The sequence below is a fragment of the Vombatus ursinus genome, unplaced genomic scaffold (assembly GCF_900497805.2).
Source record: "Vombatus ursinus unplaced genomic scaffold, bare-nosed wombat genome assembly UNPS02015202.1, whole genome shotgun sequence".
In the NCBI taxonomy this organism is placed as follows: domain Eukaryota; kingdom Metazoa; phylum Chordata; class Mammalia; order Diprotodontia; family Vombatidae; genus Vombatus; species Vombatus ursinus.
The window spans coordinates 528033-545562 of NW_020954980.1; the positions used below are offsets into that span (position 1 = coordinate 528033).

At 36.0% G+C, this 17530-nt stretch overlaps 1 protein-coding gene across 1 annotated transcript in view; it reads left to right on the forward strand.

Annotated features, from left to right (window-relative positions):
- The window catches only part of TSG101 (tumor susceptibility 101), a 91632-nt gene that overhangs the window by 17099 nt on the left and 57003 nt on the right, over nucleotides 1–17530 (forward strand). Inside the window, exons 4-5 of the mRNA XM_027846779.1 lie at nucleotides 505–668; nucleotides 8683–8809. Coding sequence (XP_027702580.1) covers nucleotides 505–668; nucleotides 8683–8809 — 291 coding nt within the window. The remainder of the gene's footprint in view (nucleotides 1–504; nucleotides 669–8682; nucleotides 8810–17530) is intronic.

A 17530-nucleotide genomic window follows, 5' to 3' on the forward strand; every position in this document is an offset into this window, starting at 1 on the left:
ACTCAGGTCCTCCTGACTTCAGGGCTGGTGCTCTATCGACTGCGCCACCTAGCTGCCCCCTGTACTGTTTTTAAAATATGAAATGGCACGAGTTGCATAACCCAGAATGGATTATATAAAAATGCATTCATCTCCCTTTTATCCTGCTGAACTGCTCTGCAAACTGAAAACTTGAGAAATAGTTTTTCAATGTAATTCTGAAACTGAGGAAGTATACTGATAACAAGCAGTATGGACTAGTGGGAAGTACTCTAGGTTTGGATTCTTTTGAGTTCAGATCTTAGCTTTCCTACTTATTACCTCTGTGACCTTTTACAAATTATAAGATCTTTAAGACTTAGTTTCCTCTTTTAACGAAGGGATTGTAGTAGATTCCACTATCTTCGTATATTTGTTGTAGTTTAACTTCGTGCTAATTTATCGCAGTTATTTACCTGTTAGGGTATTGAAAGATCATAAAAGATCTAAAAATAGAATAATTGAAGTCTCACTTTTTCTTTTTAGGTAACATATACAATATCCCAATATGCCTGTGGCTTCTGGACACATATCCGTATAATCCCCCTATCTGTTTTGTTAAGCCTACTAGTTCAATGACCATTAAAACAGGGAAGCATGTTGATGCAAATGGAAAGATCTATCTTCCTTATTTACATGAATGGAAGCATGTAAGTATGTGACCTAAATACTGATTCTAATTTTGGTTGGGTTCTAATTTTTTCCCTTCAGTAAGCAACACATATTTAATGAGCATTTGCTATGTTCAGGATACTTCAGAATATATAAAGAGGTGTATGACAATAAAGAGGTATAAAACAATACTTGACCTCGAGAAGTTTGTAATCTACTTCAGTTAATAGCACATAATGTAGATTAAAGGACAGCCTACAATAAAAGATCATCTATGATAAATGCCACTAAGTGGTGTAGATAGACTTTATTTTCTGAAACCCTGGTATTGATTGTAATTTGAGTAGAAGCTTTATGGATCTTTGATCTTATAGATCTGGGAATTTCTTCAGTAGTGTACATCTCAAACCAGGTGTGTTTTTTCAACTTGTGCAACTCTTTCCATGACCTCTCATAATCACCAGGGGATCTACTACGGGCCATTTTCCCTGTAATAATAATAATAATTTCATATGAAAAATTTATATAACAAGTGTTATGTACAAAATATTTTGGAGCATGAAATAGAATTTTCTTAATTGTGCTCCAACTTTCTTTTTTATCCCAGGAGTATTCAATATGCCTTAGGTCTTATTCCCTCTACCACCCCCAGCATATTTTATACTTGAATAGAGAGAAATCACTATTGGTTCAGGTGAATGGGGGAAAGCTTCCTAGTGGAAGTCTGATTTGTTCCAGACTTTTAAAGATGGGTAGTTTTCAGATAGAATAAAAGACTTTTTAGACAGAATTTGCAAGGCATGAAGGCACAAAGGTGAGAATGCATAAAACGTGTTTGGTGAATAGTTTTGGTCAGAGCAGAGAGATTGTAAAGCGAAATGGTTGAAGCTAAGAATGATAAAATAGGTTAAGGACCAGATTAACAATAAGCCTTGAATGCTAGGTTAAGTAGCTTAGATTTTTGTCATATGGGCAGTGAGGAACCATTGAAATTTTTAAGCAAAGGAGTGGGCACGATGAAAGCAGGAGGATTAATCTGGTAGCTTGTATGTAGAAATGGGTTGGAGAGGTCAGTGGAAAGTAGAGTGTGATTTTTTTTTTTAACCATGCTCATTTTGAGTATGTAGGCTCTAAAATGAGGAAGTTATGCTAAGTAACTTAAATCTGTTGTTTTGTCCTTGAAACATTTTGTCAGGTTAGAATTAAACTATTGTAGCATCATTGCATATCTAGCTATGTTTGTATTGCAGCAAAATTTAAAAGTCAAATAGACAGATGTAGTCACTATCTTGTGACAGCACAACCATGAATGGAGAGCTGAAGGTGGGGAAAGGAGCAACAGTCCCTTAGGAGTGAGGAAATGCAAATCTCAGGGATAACAGGCAGGCAGTTTTCTTTGGCCAGCATTCTATATACTACACTTGGAACGTGGAGAATATGTGGATAACCTCTTCAAGAGTAATTGGTAGAAAAACCCCAAAAAGTGAGGATTCTACTGATCTAGATGCTGGAGGGAAAAAGCAATTATTTTGTTCAAATTAAAACTGGGTGAAATGATAAATAACTACAATCCTCACTATAATTTTCACTGCCAAAGCTGTAGGATACAAAGGAAAAAATTAGCTTAACAGCATGGTGCTGTAGGTGGCCAGGACAATATCTAACCAAATACACAAAAGATTAATTTTTGTGATTGAGGGTAATGACAAAACAAATGAATAAAAACAGAAGAGAACTTCAGTGGTTGGACAAGCTTCGAGCTGCTGTCATTGTTGTTTAGTCATGTCCGACTCTTTGTGACCCCATAGACCATAGTATGCTAGTCCCTTCTATCCTCCACTATCTCTCAAAGTCTGTCCAGGTTCATGTTTATTTTTTCATGATACTATCTTTCTATTGCATCTTGTGCCATCCCCTTTTCCTTTTGTCTCCAATCTTTCCCAACACCAGGCTTTTCCAGTATGTCCTGTCTTATTATGTGGCTATAGTATTTGACTTTACAGTGAATAGCCTGAATTTTGTTGACTGATTTGATCTCCTTGCTGTCCAAGGGACTCTCAAAAGTCTTCTCCAGCACCACAATTTGAAAGTGTTGATGCTGGAGCGCTCAGCTTTCCTTAATAGTTCAGCTCACAGCCATAAATTGCTACTGGAAAAACCATAGCTTTGACTAAATGGACCTTTTGTCAAGGTGATGTCCCTTTTTAGTATGCTGTCCAGATTTGCTTTCCTTCCAAGGAACAAGTGTCATTTAATTTCAATGTTGCAGTCACTGTCTGCAGTGATCTTTTAGCCCAAGAATATAAAATCTGACACGGCTTCCATTTTTTAGTATTTGCTAAGTTAGTTTTGCTAATAATGCCATGAACACAGCTGAAATCACAGATTAACTTAGATGGCGTTCTCTTCTTTGTCATGAAAACTGGTACCCTCAAAGCCATTTGTCCCATTAGTGGGAATGGACTCTTGGAAGAACTGGACTGGTTAGCTAATGCAGCTCCAAATCCAGAAATAAAATAGTAAAAGTTCTTCCTCCTTTTTTTTTCCCTTCTATTTCCTCCTATTAGCCCTTCACTTTACTTTAATAGGACAAACCGTAATACTACTTTGCTATATGAGCGTGGAAGTGTTTTCCTCCCTCGTCAGAGTATGCATTGCACAGTTTTGTAAAGCAAATATTGCCGTGCCCAAAAACAGGTTTCTCATTTAATGTAAATAATTTTTGTTTTCATTAGGGCAGTTTCTGTGATTTCAATGCAGTGTTACTCATTGTTCTTTAAAAAAAAAACAACAAAAAAAACCCAAAATCCAACAACCTACTGTTCTGTATTGGGAAAGATACCTTAAGCACATTGATATTTGGGTTGCCAGGGGTTAACATATAGTAAAGATGAATACTCTTCCTACTGACTTGTGAGATCTGTGTTCAGATGCATTTTTTTTTCTTTCTTTTTTCTTTTTTTTTTTGTGAGGCATTCAGGGTTAAGTGACTTGCCCAGGGTCACACAGCTAGTGAGTATCATGTGTCTGAGACTGGTTTTGAACTCAGGTCCTCCTGACTGCAAGGCCAGTGCTCTATCTACTGAACCACCTAGCTGCCCCTCAGATGCATTTTGGAGATTGGATTTTAACTTAGAACTCACTGTATTTTTTTAGTAGTTTAAAAAAAAAAGTTTAAAAAATAAAACATTTGAATATCCAGAAAGCAGAAACATTGCTTAATAGGTTTTGTAGTGATGATTTTGAAAACAGAATCCATTTATTTATTTATTTATTTATTTATTTATTTTTTTTTTTTTTCTTCTACCCCTGTCTACAGATACAAAAGATATAAAATCTCCTTGTAGTAAGCATGATTACTAGTCAGTTAACACAAATTTCCATATTGGCCATGTCCAAAAATTTGTTTCCCATTATACATATTAGTCCATGTCATCTTTGCCAATCTCATGGGTATGAGGTGGTACCTCAGATTTATTTTACTTTGTATTTTTCTCATTTTTAGTGATTTGGAACATTTTTTAATATAACTAGAGATATCCTGGATTTATTCTTTTGAGAACCTTTTGTCTGTTATATCCTTTTACCAATTACCAATCAATAAATGACTTCATGGAAATTGGAATTAGTTTCTTCTTTATCTTGGAAATGAGACCTTTTTTAGTTTCTTCTTTATCTTGGAAATGAGACCTTTATCTTTGTAACGTAATAACTTGTTGCAGAGGTTTTTTCCCCTAGTTTTCTTCTAATCTTAACCATATTCAATTTGTACAAAAACTTTTTAATGTTATATAGTCATAATTTTCCATATTATCTTGTGTGATCCTTTGTATTCTTTTTTTGGTAATGAACTCTTAGCTCCTTATATATCTGAAAGGTAATTTCTTCATCATTCCTCTAATTTGTTTTATGATGTGATGTTTCACATCTTTTTTTTTTTTTTTTTTTTGCTTTTTTGTGAGGCAGTTGGAGTTAAGTGACTTGCCGAGGGTCACACAGCTAATGTCAAGGGTCTGAGGCCAGATCTGAACTCAGGTCCTCCTGACTCCAAGGCTGCAGCTTGAGCTACTGCTCCACCTAGCTGCCCCAACCTTTCACGTCTTTGACATGTTAACATCTTAAGCTTATCTTGCCATATGATGTGAGGTGTTATTCAAATTTAATTTTCCCCAGTTTGCTGTCCAGCTTTCCAAGCCTTTTTTTTTTTGGCCAGGAGTGGGGGTGGTGTCAAACACTAGGCTACTAGGTTCATTTTCTTCTTTCTGTTGTATACCTAAATCTGTTCTGGTGCTAAAGCTCTTTATTTTTAAACCTAATACCAAATTGTTTTGATAATTACTGCAGTGTAGTGTAGTTTTAGATTTTAGATACAGTACTATTGGGACTCTTTAATTCCTTGAGATCCTTGACTTTTTTTTTTTTTTTTTTTTTTTTGCCTCTAGATGAATTGTTATTTTTTTTCCAGGTTTTTTTTTTTTTTTTTGTGAGGGCAATTGGGGTTAAGTGACTTGCCTGGAATCACACAGCTAATGAATGTTATGTGGCTGAAGCCGTATTTGAACTCAGGTCCTCCTGACTCCAGGGCCAGTGCTCTATCCACCGTGCCACCTAGCTGCCCCTTTTTTCCAGTTCTGTAAAATAATTCTTTGGTGTTTTAATAGGTATGACACTAAGTAAGTTAATTTAGATACGGTCGTTTTGGTTACATCAGTTTGGTCTGCTGATGAATAATTAATATTCTTAAGTTATTTAGGTCTGTATTTTCTGTAAATAATGTTTTGTAGTTGTATTCATATAGTTCCTTTTTGTATCTTAGTAGATAGACATCTAAGTATTTATACATTCTATATTAATTTTAAATAGAATTTTTCTTTCTTACCTGAAATAACAACTTAAATACTAGTCCATTTTAATGGTGTGCAGTTTCACTTTTGAAACTTGAAAATCACAGTACAAATCAAACAAGTGATCAATTTTGCATATTTAAAACAGCTCCATGCAGTTCTGTGTTTGGATCTTTGTGTATTTCATAGAGCTTGTGCACACCTGAATATTTATTAGTGGAGGAGGGGAGAAAAGCTTTGAGGTCTTGATTCAGAACAGGCTGCACATTGAAAGTAATGACTTCAATCATAAACCATTTATAAATCTTAACTTTTTCCTCTTACAGTTCAGGACAGGCCATGATCAGTTTTCTATAACACTTGAATAACTCTTAGGAAAAACATAATGATGTCTGGTTATAAAATTGAGAAGAGTTTTTAGTCATAAGTTTGGGAAATAAAAAAATAAAAATCTTAATTTAAATTTTGATCAAGTATATAGTGCTATTGTTTGAAACCACTCTAGAAATTTCTGCACAGAGCGTACAGCCTTCATTAGCCTCAAAGGTTGGTTGAAAGATATATTCAAAGATATAGGCAGGAACACTAGACATTCCTCTATTGTGTCGTAAGATTTGAAAGAAAAAAATTTAGTACAAAAGGATTAAGAATCATTCCATTCTAGAGGTATTCAGTCCCATTTTAGAATAGTGCCTCTTTGGTATCTGTGCAGAATGTCCTTTAATACCCCTAATACTAGGAAAAAGAAAACTGAGGGAGAGGGGGAAATGATACAGCAAGTTTCTCTGCTGATGTCCTCATTTCTCAAATATATAGATAACTGAATCAAAAGTGTAAGAATACAAGTCATTCTCCAATTGATAAATAGTCAAAGGAAGTGAACAGGCAGCTTTCAGACAAAGAAATCAAAGCTATGTATAGTCATATTAAAAATGCTCTAAATCACTATTGATTAAAGAAATGCAAATTAAAACTACTCTGAGGTACCATCTCACACTTATCAGATTGGCTAATGTAACAGAAAAGGAAAATGAAAATGTTGGTGGAGATGGGGGAAAATTAGGACACTAGTGCACTGTTGGTAGAGTTGTAAACTGATCAAACCATTCTGGAGAGCAATTTGGAACTATGCCCAAAAGACTATAAAATTGTGCATATCTTTATACTAGGCAAAGAGATTAAAAAAAGAAAAGAACCTAAACGTACAAAAATATTTGTAGCACCTCCTTTTGTGGTGGCAAAGAATTGAAAGTTGAAGGGATGCCCACCAATTGGAGAATGTTTAAATAAATTGTGCTGTATATGAGTGTGATGAAATACTATTGTGCATGAGTAACGGGGCAGGTAGGTGGCACTGTGGATAGAGTACTGGCCCTGGATAGAGTACCAGCCCTGAATTCAGGAGGACCTGAGTTTAAATCTGGCCTCAGACACATAACACTTACTTGCACTGTGACTCTGGGCGAGGCACTTAACCCTGTTGCCTAACCCCCATTCCCACCCCAAAAAAGAAAGAAATGAGTAACAGGATGCTTTCAGAAAAACCTGGAAAGACTTATGTGAACTGATGAAAAGTGAATTGAGCAGAACCAGGAGAACACTGTACATACTATAACAGCAATATTGTACAGTGATCAACCGTGACTGATTTAGTTATTCTCAGCAATATAATGATTTGAGACAATTCCAAAGGACTCATGATGAAAAATGCTATCCATCTCCAGAGAACTAATAGAGGCTGAATGCAGAATGAAGCATACTTTTTTAAAGAAAAATTTATTAATTTATTTTGATTTATCAACAGTCATTTCCATGAGCTTTTGAGTTGTAAATTTTTCTCCCCCTCTTCCCTCCCCACAACTGCTCACAATCTGATATAGGCTATATATATATATATATATATATACATTCCTATTAAATATATTTTCACATTAGTGATGTTATAAGGAAGAATTAGAACCAATAGGAGGAAACATCAGAAAGAGAAAACAAAACAGAAGAAAAAACAATAGCAAATAATGAAGCATACTTTTTTGAAATTTTCTTTATTTTTCTTGCATTTTTTTTTTTTTGGTCTGTTTTCTTTTACAACATGACTAATATGGAAATATGTTTTATCTGACTGCACATGTACAACCTTTATCAAATTGCTTGTCTTCTCAGTGAGGAGGAAGAATGGGAAGGAGGGAGGGAATTTGGAACTCAGAATTTTAAAAAATGAATGTTAAAAATTTTTTCATGTAACTGGGAAAAGATAAAGTATTTAAAAAATACTAATACTACAAAGATTAATTTTGCCTTTTGAAAAAACTCTATACTTGTTTTTTCTTTTGTATTTTGACAAAAACTGAAAAAGCTGAAACTATTCAACTTTATCTCAGTACTGGTTTGTTTGATATACATATTTGCATTCAACATACAATTAGTTATTAAAATAAAATAGATATATGAGAACCCAGGTGAATTCTAAATATGGCTTGAAATACTTATTAATAAATTCGTTTTCTACTTTTAGTGAACTTAAAGTCTTAAAAAAAACCTAAGGTTAAGAAATAGCATAAACATGTAGAAATAAAACAATCACAAGAGTGAATGGAGGATTAAGGTAAGGTAAGGTCCAAAATTATATTAGTGAATTAGATAGTCATTTGAGGAGTATTTGCTAAAAGCAGTGCAGTTTATTGTTTAAAGGAAGAACAGCCTTCAATTTGATATGAGGAAGAAGAGAGATGATTTCTGAACATTGTGGATAACCTGAATAAAGATTTAGAAGGGAGAGAATTAGGATTGTTTTGTGGACCAATAAAGACAGTAGTATTTCTGTATTGAACTTTTTTGAACGTTTAAATTAATTCTTTTCTTCTCTATTGGTACACCGAAGTGACATATTAAAAAGAGTGGAATTTACAAGATTGGGGTCATGCAAATGAAACTGGCATTTACCAGGAGAGAGGCAGTATGGTAAAAAGAGGGCCCAACTTGGTTTGGATAATTCTTAGCTTTGTGATCATGGGTAAAATCTTACCTTCATTTCCTCTATATGTCTGATAGGGTTATCAGTTCTTGTCCTGATTGACTTCTCTGGCTATCATAAGGAAAACACTTCTTGAACTTTAAAAAACTTTATGAATATGAACTACTGTCATTGATGAAAAGCTGCTAAACTTTTTGTATTAAATAAAATAACATTTACTTGTTTTCTCTTTAGCCACAGTCTGACTTACTGGGTCTGATTCAAGTAATGATTGTGGTGTTTGGAGAGGAGCCTCCAGTGTTTTCACGTCCTACTGTTTCAGCATCCTATCCACCATACCAAGCAACAGGACCGCCAAATAGTAAGTTGAATCTGGATTTAATTTTTTAAATGTATTACTACCACTATAAAAACCAAAATGTGTTTTAATCTTTTTCTGACTTTTCATTTGCTTTAAAGCTTATTAAGTTAGTGAGTCTGTTGAAGCATTCTGAAGTCCCATTTTATGTACAAACTCCCTTCCCACCTTCACGCTGAGGATGGCATTTGGACTTCTGTTTGTGGGTAAAAATCTAAACATTATTGTGTTGGCTTCTTAAAGGGAGGAAGCTTCAGTAGAGCTAGAATTTCTCTAATTATGCATATCTGGAATAAGAGTGTGTAGGATACTCTTGCATCTGGATCACTAGAGTCCTAAGTAATTTTACAACATCAGATAAACTATCCACGTAGTAAAACATATAAACTAGAAAAGCTAAATACCGTTAGATTTTATAAGTAGATGGAGAAAAAGTTTATACTTTGCCCTTAAATATAATTTTCAAAATTCCATTTAGATTTTGTACTAAGCTGCCAAATTGAAAGTATAGCATTGCAAATAGTATGCTTTCATGTTTTAGTTTACTTTTGTATTTTTGTAATATTCCCAAAAGGTCTTTGATAGGTTAGAATGATAGGATGAATCTAATAAGATGACATTTTCAATTAAATGATTTTCAATTCAATTAAAAAATTCAGTAAAAATGAACTTGGATTACATTTGGATTTTAAAAATTAGTAGTAAGTCCAGAGTAAGGATAAAAGTAGCTAGCCCTCAATTGATGTGAAAAAAAAAAAATAGGATTTTAGTGGTCAAGGAATTCTAAGTGAGTTAGTATTGTGATATGACAGATTAAAAACATAGCATTCTTAGTTGTATGAATGGAAACATAATGTCCAAAACAAGGAAGGTTCTGACATGTATTCCGCAGTGGATGACAGGCATCATTCAAAGGATGGTGACGAGTTTGGTGGTACAACTGGAAACCATACTGTGTTAAGATGAGTCGAAGGCACTAGGAATTTATCTTGGAGATGAGAGGACCTGAGGGTGGAGGTGAAAGAGGGAGGAATTATTATTCCCAATTCCGGTTGAGAATTACAGAGGAAAATTTATATCTTCATATGAGGGAAATATACTTCAATACTTGAGTAGATCTGAGCTCTCATTAATGTGGGTATAGCCTCTACCAATGTAGGTTGCAACTCTTTTGTCTCTTCTAGTCCTCCGTAATTTTTGTCTAGATTCTTAAATAAATCCTTCCTAGAGGATTGATTGTATGTACTCGAGCACTTCATATAGGCCTTTTAACATAATACAGGTATCAACACTTGCTCTGTCTGTTGTATCACATTTTCGTTGAGTTACTGACCTTTGGGTAATAACTTTTAAGTTACCTTTGACACTTATCATTGATAACATGCTATAATTTAGTTAGATCTGTCATACATTTCTACTACCTTTTGTTTCACCTGCAAGGAGATTGGGTGCATGTCCCATGATTTGCAGCCGTAGAACAACGCTGAGAGAATAAATGGATTTTTGTGTTGGGGAGCAACTGAAGCTTTTGAAAAAGCTATGCAGTTTCCCTAGTGATCTTGTCTGCCCTTGATTTCCTGATCATTTCTGGGCACACCTCATCTGAGGACCTGCCCAAGATAGTTACACTGATGGCCTAATTAAATGAATTTAAGGAAGTGATTTGGACAGTGTCAACATTATTAGAATGAGTATATTTCCTCCCAAAGTAACTTTTTTAAAAAGTAGGTTTTTAAAGTAGGTTCTGAGGTTCGAGGCAATATAGTAGAATAGTAGGAAGAGGCTTAATGAGCTACACTCCCAAACTACTCTCTCAAAACAAACAAAAAATTCCAAACAAATCTAGAAATGCACCCAACCAAGTACTGATGAGGGAATCAAAAAATCAAAGAACGACAAAATAGTCATTCCATCCTAGATTGATATAGAAAGTCGGAGAGATCTGGGGACAGGTCTGTCCAGGAGTGGGCGGAATGCAGTGTTCCAGTGCAGGGAGAAATTGTTTATTGGGGCAAGAATAGATCTTAGACTCATACTGGGGCACAGAGACCACATGCAAAGTGTGGGAAACAGGGTTATTCTAGGGTAAGGAGGGGTTGCAGGCCCTAGGCAGAGGCAAATTCAGAAGTAAACATCAAGGGTATGGCTTAGACCTCAGGAGCAGGTTGTGGGGTCTCAGTTTGAGCTTTTACCTCCACAGGATCACCAAACTACCACAGCCCTCAGGTCTTGTCTTGTTTTTGTGTGACCCTAGCTAAGAATGTTTTTTACTTTTTTTTTTTTTTGTGTGTGTTAGTGAAATTTTATTGTATTTAAAAAGGTACAAGTCATTCTTGGGTCTATGGATTTGGCCCCTAGGCCATACTTTCCTACCCTTGTTCTAACCCAGGCCTGTACAACATGTGGCTTGCCAAAGGATTTTGGGTTACCTGCGAAAAATGTAGATGTAAAAGAAGGTGAAGGTGTAATGAGTGCTTTGTCTGTGCCCTGCTTAACCCACCTTCCACTAGTCACTACTCTGCCCATTATGTAACTTGGCAGGTGGGTTGCCACTGTGCACTCACTGTCTCTTTGTCTCGTGACCTGCAGCAACCAACCATCATCAGTCTATCTCTAGTCTGAGAGAAGTGAGAGTTGTATCTTTTTGCTGTGTTTTGTCGTAACTGAATGTAAACAGTAAGAAAACCTGAAAAATGTATTAAAACTTGTATTGCTTAACAAAGTAATTTTTTTATTATTAATGTGATTTCATGATAAGTAGAATCTTAAGTAATAAGTGTAATTAATTGGTGTTAATTGAAATTTTCTTTCTTTTTAATATGGTTTATTTGCAAAATAGTTCAATCATTAATTATACCTTTACTTGGAAAGTGAGCCACTAAAAACCTATCTGTGGCCTGGAAAAGTTTAGCCTATTTTAATTTTGGTCTCTACCAACTGCCAAGTTGTACAGGTCTCTTCTAACCTAATCTGAACCATGTAAAAAAGTAACAAGGGGGTGATTTCCAGACCAAAGGGTAGCCTACAGTTCTGCCATTCTAAACCAAAAGTGCTTTACTGCTGGCTGATAATGAATGAGTCCAGCAATAGTCTGCTGTTGCTCACACCCAAATCCAGATCAGGAATTTGCAGAGCTCAGACCAGAGGGCATCAGCCATCAGATTTTGTCCTGCATCATACCATTTTGGGAGCCTAGTCTGAGCTGTCCCTGAGATCCTGAAGTAACACAGCTCTCAATACTCCAAGAATGCAACAGGACAAACCCAGAAATTCCCTCTGTGCACAGGCAAAGCCTGACCCTGAGATCAAGTCTGAAGAAAGTAGGCTGAAAGAAAAATCGAACAAAGAATCGCACCATAAAAAGCTATTATAGTAACAGGAATGCACAAGACAGAAATCTGAAAGGTAACAGTTCCAAAACATAAACAAAACTTCAGAAAAAAATATAGCTTAGGCACAGATTCACATAGAATTACTGGAAGATATGAAGCAAGAGTTTTAAAATATTTTTATAAAGGAAAAGAAATTAAAGTTGTGAAAGGGAAAATTGGAAAGGCAATTAATAGGTTGTCAGAAGAGGTACAAAACGTTGCCAGAGCAACAAAATCCCTGAAAATTAGAATGGACAAATTAGAAGCAAATGACTCCGTGAGACGAGAGATTAGAACAAAATCAAAATACTATGGGGAAAATAGACTAACCTGGAAAACAGATTGAGGAGGAAAAAATGAAGAATCGTTGGACTCTCTGAACACCATGAACAAAACAAGAGCCTAGACGTTATGTTTCAAAAATTCTCAAAAGAAAACTGCCCAGATCTCTTAGAACCAGAGAGCGAAGTGAAAATAGAAAGAATCTGAAAAGAACCTCAAAATGGGAACTTCCAGGAACATCATAGCCAAAATCCAAAGCTTTCAGGTCAACAAGTAGCCAGAAAGAAAAAGATTCAAGTACAGAGGTACCATAATCAAGATACCATAAGATTTAGTTGTCACCATCTTAAAGGAGTAGAGAGTTTGGAATACCATGTTTCAGAAGGCAAATGATATTTAATATGTGCTTACAGTCAGAAATACCTTATCCTGTAAAACTGAATATAATCCTACAAGAAGGAAAATAGATTTTTAATGAAATACAGGGTTTCCAAGAATTCCTGAAGAAAAGACTAGGTCTGAGGCTTTGAAGTTCAAACACAGGAGTTAAGAAAAACATGGATTGGTAAACACAAACAATCATGGGCCTAAATAAGGGATAAACTGCTTACATTCTGACGGGGGAACTGATACATGTGTCTCCACTGAACCCCATCATCATGATCATCAGAGGTGATAGAGGGAGTCTAGTTAGACAAGTCCTGGGAGTGGTTCTGTTATGTCTTTATTAAAAGAATGGAAAAAGGGGGAAAGAAATACATTGGAGAATGGGGAGGGAAAGGAAAGTTAGGGGAAATTATCCCATATAATCTGCAAGTTGGTATCTATAAAAATAAGGATTTGGGGGAAGAATGGCTAAGTCAAGCCTCTCTCACACCTGAATTGGTCAAAGGCGGGGAGAGCACACACACGCACTCACAGGCATAGAAATATATTTCACTCAACACAGGAAAAGGGAGAATTTAGAAGTTGGGTAGGTTAGGGAGGGATTAGTCCTAAGCAAAACAAAGTTTAACCTAAGGATATATGGAAATATTTATAGTTTTTTTTTTTTGAAGGTAGCAAAGAATGGGAATCTGAGGGAGTGTCTATTTGTCGGGGAATGACTAAACAAGAATGGTATATAAATGTAAGTCACTCGATAAACATTAAGCACCTGCTATTTGCTAGGCACCGTGCTAAGCACTGGGGATACAAAGAAAGGCAAAAGACAGTCCCCGCTTGTAGGAAGGTCACAGGAAAGGCTTTGCAGAGGGTGGGACTAGAGGTAGAGACAAAGAGGAAGAATATTCTGTGCATGGGAGATAAGTCAGTGAAGATGCCCAGATTCAAGTAATGGATTCTTGTTGGAGGAATAGCAGGGAGAGAAGTGTCGCTGGGATTTGGTTTGGTGGTTTGAGCAAAGGCTATGAAAGGCTTTGAAAGCTAGCCAAACTGAGGATTTTATATTTGACCCTTGAGGTGATCAAGAGACACCTGAAATTATTTGTGGTGAGTTGGGGGAGGGGGGAAAGATGATGACATGGGTAGGCCTTCACTTTAAGATCACTTTGGCAACCTAGTGGAGGATGCACTGGAGTGGGAGGTGTTTGTGGTAAAGAGAACAACCTGAAGGCTTTGGTGGAAATGATGAAAGAATACGGATTTCAGAGAAACCTGAGAAGACTTGCATTAACTGATGTGGAGTGAAGAACAAAGAGAACTGTTTGTATGCCACCAATTTTAAAGGCAAATAGCTTTGGAAGACTTCGGATCTCTTGATCAGCATAATGGCAAGTCATGATAACCAAGGAGTAATAATGAAATATGTTGCCTACCTCCTGATAAAGAAGTAAGAGTATATATGTTCTTTTGGACATGATCAATAGGGAAATTTGTTTTGCTTGATCAAAGTGTTTATAATGGGTTTTTCAAATTAGGGGTAGGGAGGAAAGAAGGCAAATTTTTGCTGATGGAAAAAAAAGTAAGTGGATTCTGGGAAAGTGGCTGAATAAGGCAGGAAATTGCATGGCTCTCCCAAATTCCCTCCCAAAATAATTTAAGGTCTCAAAAATGAATATTAGAGTGGCAGAAATTATTAAACGTGGAGTAAAGCAGTTGTCTAGCCTAAAACAACTTGGAAGGATATTAGGAAAGACCTGACTTCCCAGGGTAGTGGTCTGACCTGATTGAAGTGCAGATACTGGAGAATCAACAAACAAGAAGCCCTGGGAGCAACAGTGTAGGCAAGAGCCTCAGCTTCGGGAACTTTCACCCCATTGACAGTGTGGGGGGTATGATGATTGATCAAGAGAAGATTTCAGGGCCTTCTGCTGGCCCTGGATGCTGACTAGACAGGCTGTGTCTCTGGGCGGGGAGGAGTGAATACATGCCAGTGAGTGTGATTGCAGAGGGGTGAGGGCTCTGCTGGTTGTGATGACTCGCAACAGAATGGAGTCCCTGGTTTTAGTACATGGGTGAACAGAAGCTTGCAGCCTCAGGAGGGATGGTAGGAAGTAAGAGTGTTTGGGGTTAAAGCTTTGTTAGGGGCCCTGGTCAAGGCTTAGGGGAAGAGAAGAGTAAAATGGAAATTGAAAAAGTCCACTGATCACTACCTAAAAGAGATCCCAAGATGAAAACTCAGAGGAACATTATAGCCAAATTTCAAAGACTCCCAGGTCAAGGAGAAAATGCTAGAAGAAATACTGTGGAGATAAGTAAGGATAAGACAAAATTTAGCAGCTTCTGCATTAAAAGACTGAAGAGTATTGAACATGATATTGTGAAGAGCAAAGGAGCTGGGTTTGCAGCCAAGAATAACTTACTCAGCAAAGCTGAGTGCAATCTTGTATAAAAAAAAGAGAATGGATATTTAATGAATTAAAGGACTTTCAGGTAGAGAAAAGAGGTTTAGCAGTACCAGATCTTAAACTGTGCTATAAGCCAGTAATTATCAAAACTATCTGGTATTTAAGAAATAGAAAGGTGTAGTAGTGGAACAGAGTAGATATACAATATGCAGTGGCAAATGATTATAATAACCTTTTGTTTAACAAATGTAAAAATTTAAGCTTTTGGGATAATTCATTGTTTGGTGAAAATTGTTGAGAAAACTGAAAAGGAATGGTAGAAATTGGATATTGACCAATATCTTACACCATTTACCAAGATAAGGTCAAAATGGATGCAAGACCTAGATATACAGGGAGATATAAGAAAATTAGAACAACATGGAACATTGCCTGTCAGACTTATATAGGAGAGGAATTTATGAATAAATAAGGGAGAGCATTGTGAGTTGTAAAATGGAAAATTTTAATTGCATTAAATTAAAAAGATTTTGGTAGCCAAGATTAGAAAGTAAATAGAAAATTGGAGGAGGGGAAGGGAATTTTATAGAAGGTTTTTCAGATAAAGGTCTTATATCTCAAATATATAAAGAACTTTGTCAAATTTATAAGAATCACTCCCCAATTGATAAATGGTCAAAGGGTATGAGCATGCAGTTTTTGGATGAAGAAATCAAAGCTATATATAGTCATGTGGAAAAAATGCTATAAATCATTATTAATTAAAGAAATATATATTTAAACAATTTTGAGATATCTCACACCAAATTGGCTAAAATGACAAATGGTGGGGATGTGGAAAAATTGGAAAATTAATACACTGTTTGTGGAGCTGTGAACTGATCCACCCATTTTGGAGAGCAGTCTGGAATTATGCCCAAAGAGTTATAAAACTACATATATACCCTTTGACTTAGCAATACCACTATTAGGTCTCTTTTCCAAGGTGATCAGGGAAAAAGGAAAAGAACCTATATGTTCCCAAATATTTGTAGCAGCTCTCTTTGTGATGACCAAGAACTAGAAATTGAGGGGATGCCCATCATTTGGGGAATAGCTAAATGATTTATGGTATGTGATTGTGATGGAATACTACTGTGCTGTAAGAAATGATGAGCAGGTTGATTTTTAGAAAAACATGGAGGGGCAGCTAGGTGGCGCAGTGGATAGAGCACCGGCCCAGAAGTCAGGAGGACCTGAGTTCAAATTCCGCGTCAGATCAAACACTTGTTACTAGCTGTGTGACCCTGAGCAAGTCATTTAACTCCAATTGCCTTAAAAAAAAAAAAGAAAAAGACATGGAAAGACTTGCATGAAATAATGAAGAGTGAAATGTATAGAGCCAAGAGAAGGTTGTAACAGCAAAATTGTTCAAAGAAAAACTGAATAAACTAAGTTTTTAGTGTTATACTCACATTGACTACAAAGAAACTATGAAGGAAGATGACATCTACTTCAAAGAAAGAACTATGTGTAGTATAGTTTTACATGTGTATCTATGTCAGATGATGGCCTTCTCTCTTGTGGGGTAAGGAGGGAGGGAGACAAATTTTGCTGCCTGTGAACTAAGAACGGTTTTTGCATTTTTAAATACAATAAAAGTATTTAAAAATGTGAAACAACATTCTGGGCAGTTTCTGTATTTCTGAGACAATTCTAAGCCCCACCTACTTTTTTGATGTCTGAAATTGATTTATTAGTGAGAAGAATTTTTGAAGTATAAATGCCTATTTGAAGTAAGATTTCAGTATAAATGAGTTTCAATTAAAGGCTAATCATTGAGACAGTAAACTAGTAAACTATAGTAAACAGTATGGATTAAATAACTTCCCTTTTTTATGTGGTTCAGTGTTTTGATATGGAAAGGGAATGAAGAGAGCAAGAAAGTTTTGGACTTTTGGGACAGTTATTTCTGAGCTTACTTTTCCTCATCTCTTGTGATAAGTATGACTACCCAAGTAAGACTGTTGTAAGTTAATGTTATCTCAAGAATATATATAATAAGCCTACAGAGCTATAGCTTTACTATATAGACCTAGTAAACCTAAGGGGAGGCAGAGTATGACGTAAGGACAGAAAAATGATCTCAAAATACCTAAGGCAAATGCTTCTTTTGCCCCTTGCTGACTGTGTGGTCTTAGACAAGTCACTTTAGCTCTCAGTGTCCCAGACAACGTTCTTAGACTGTATAAGTTGCAGGGAAGGTTGCCTCTTCGTTGGTAGAGGAAATTTCTACGCTGATA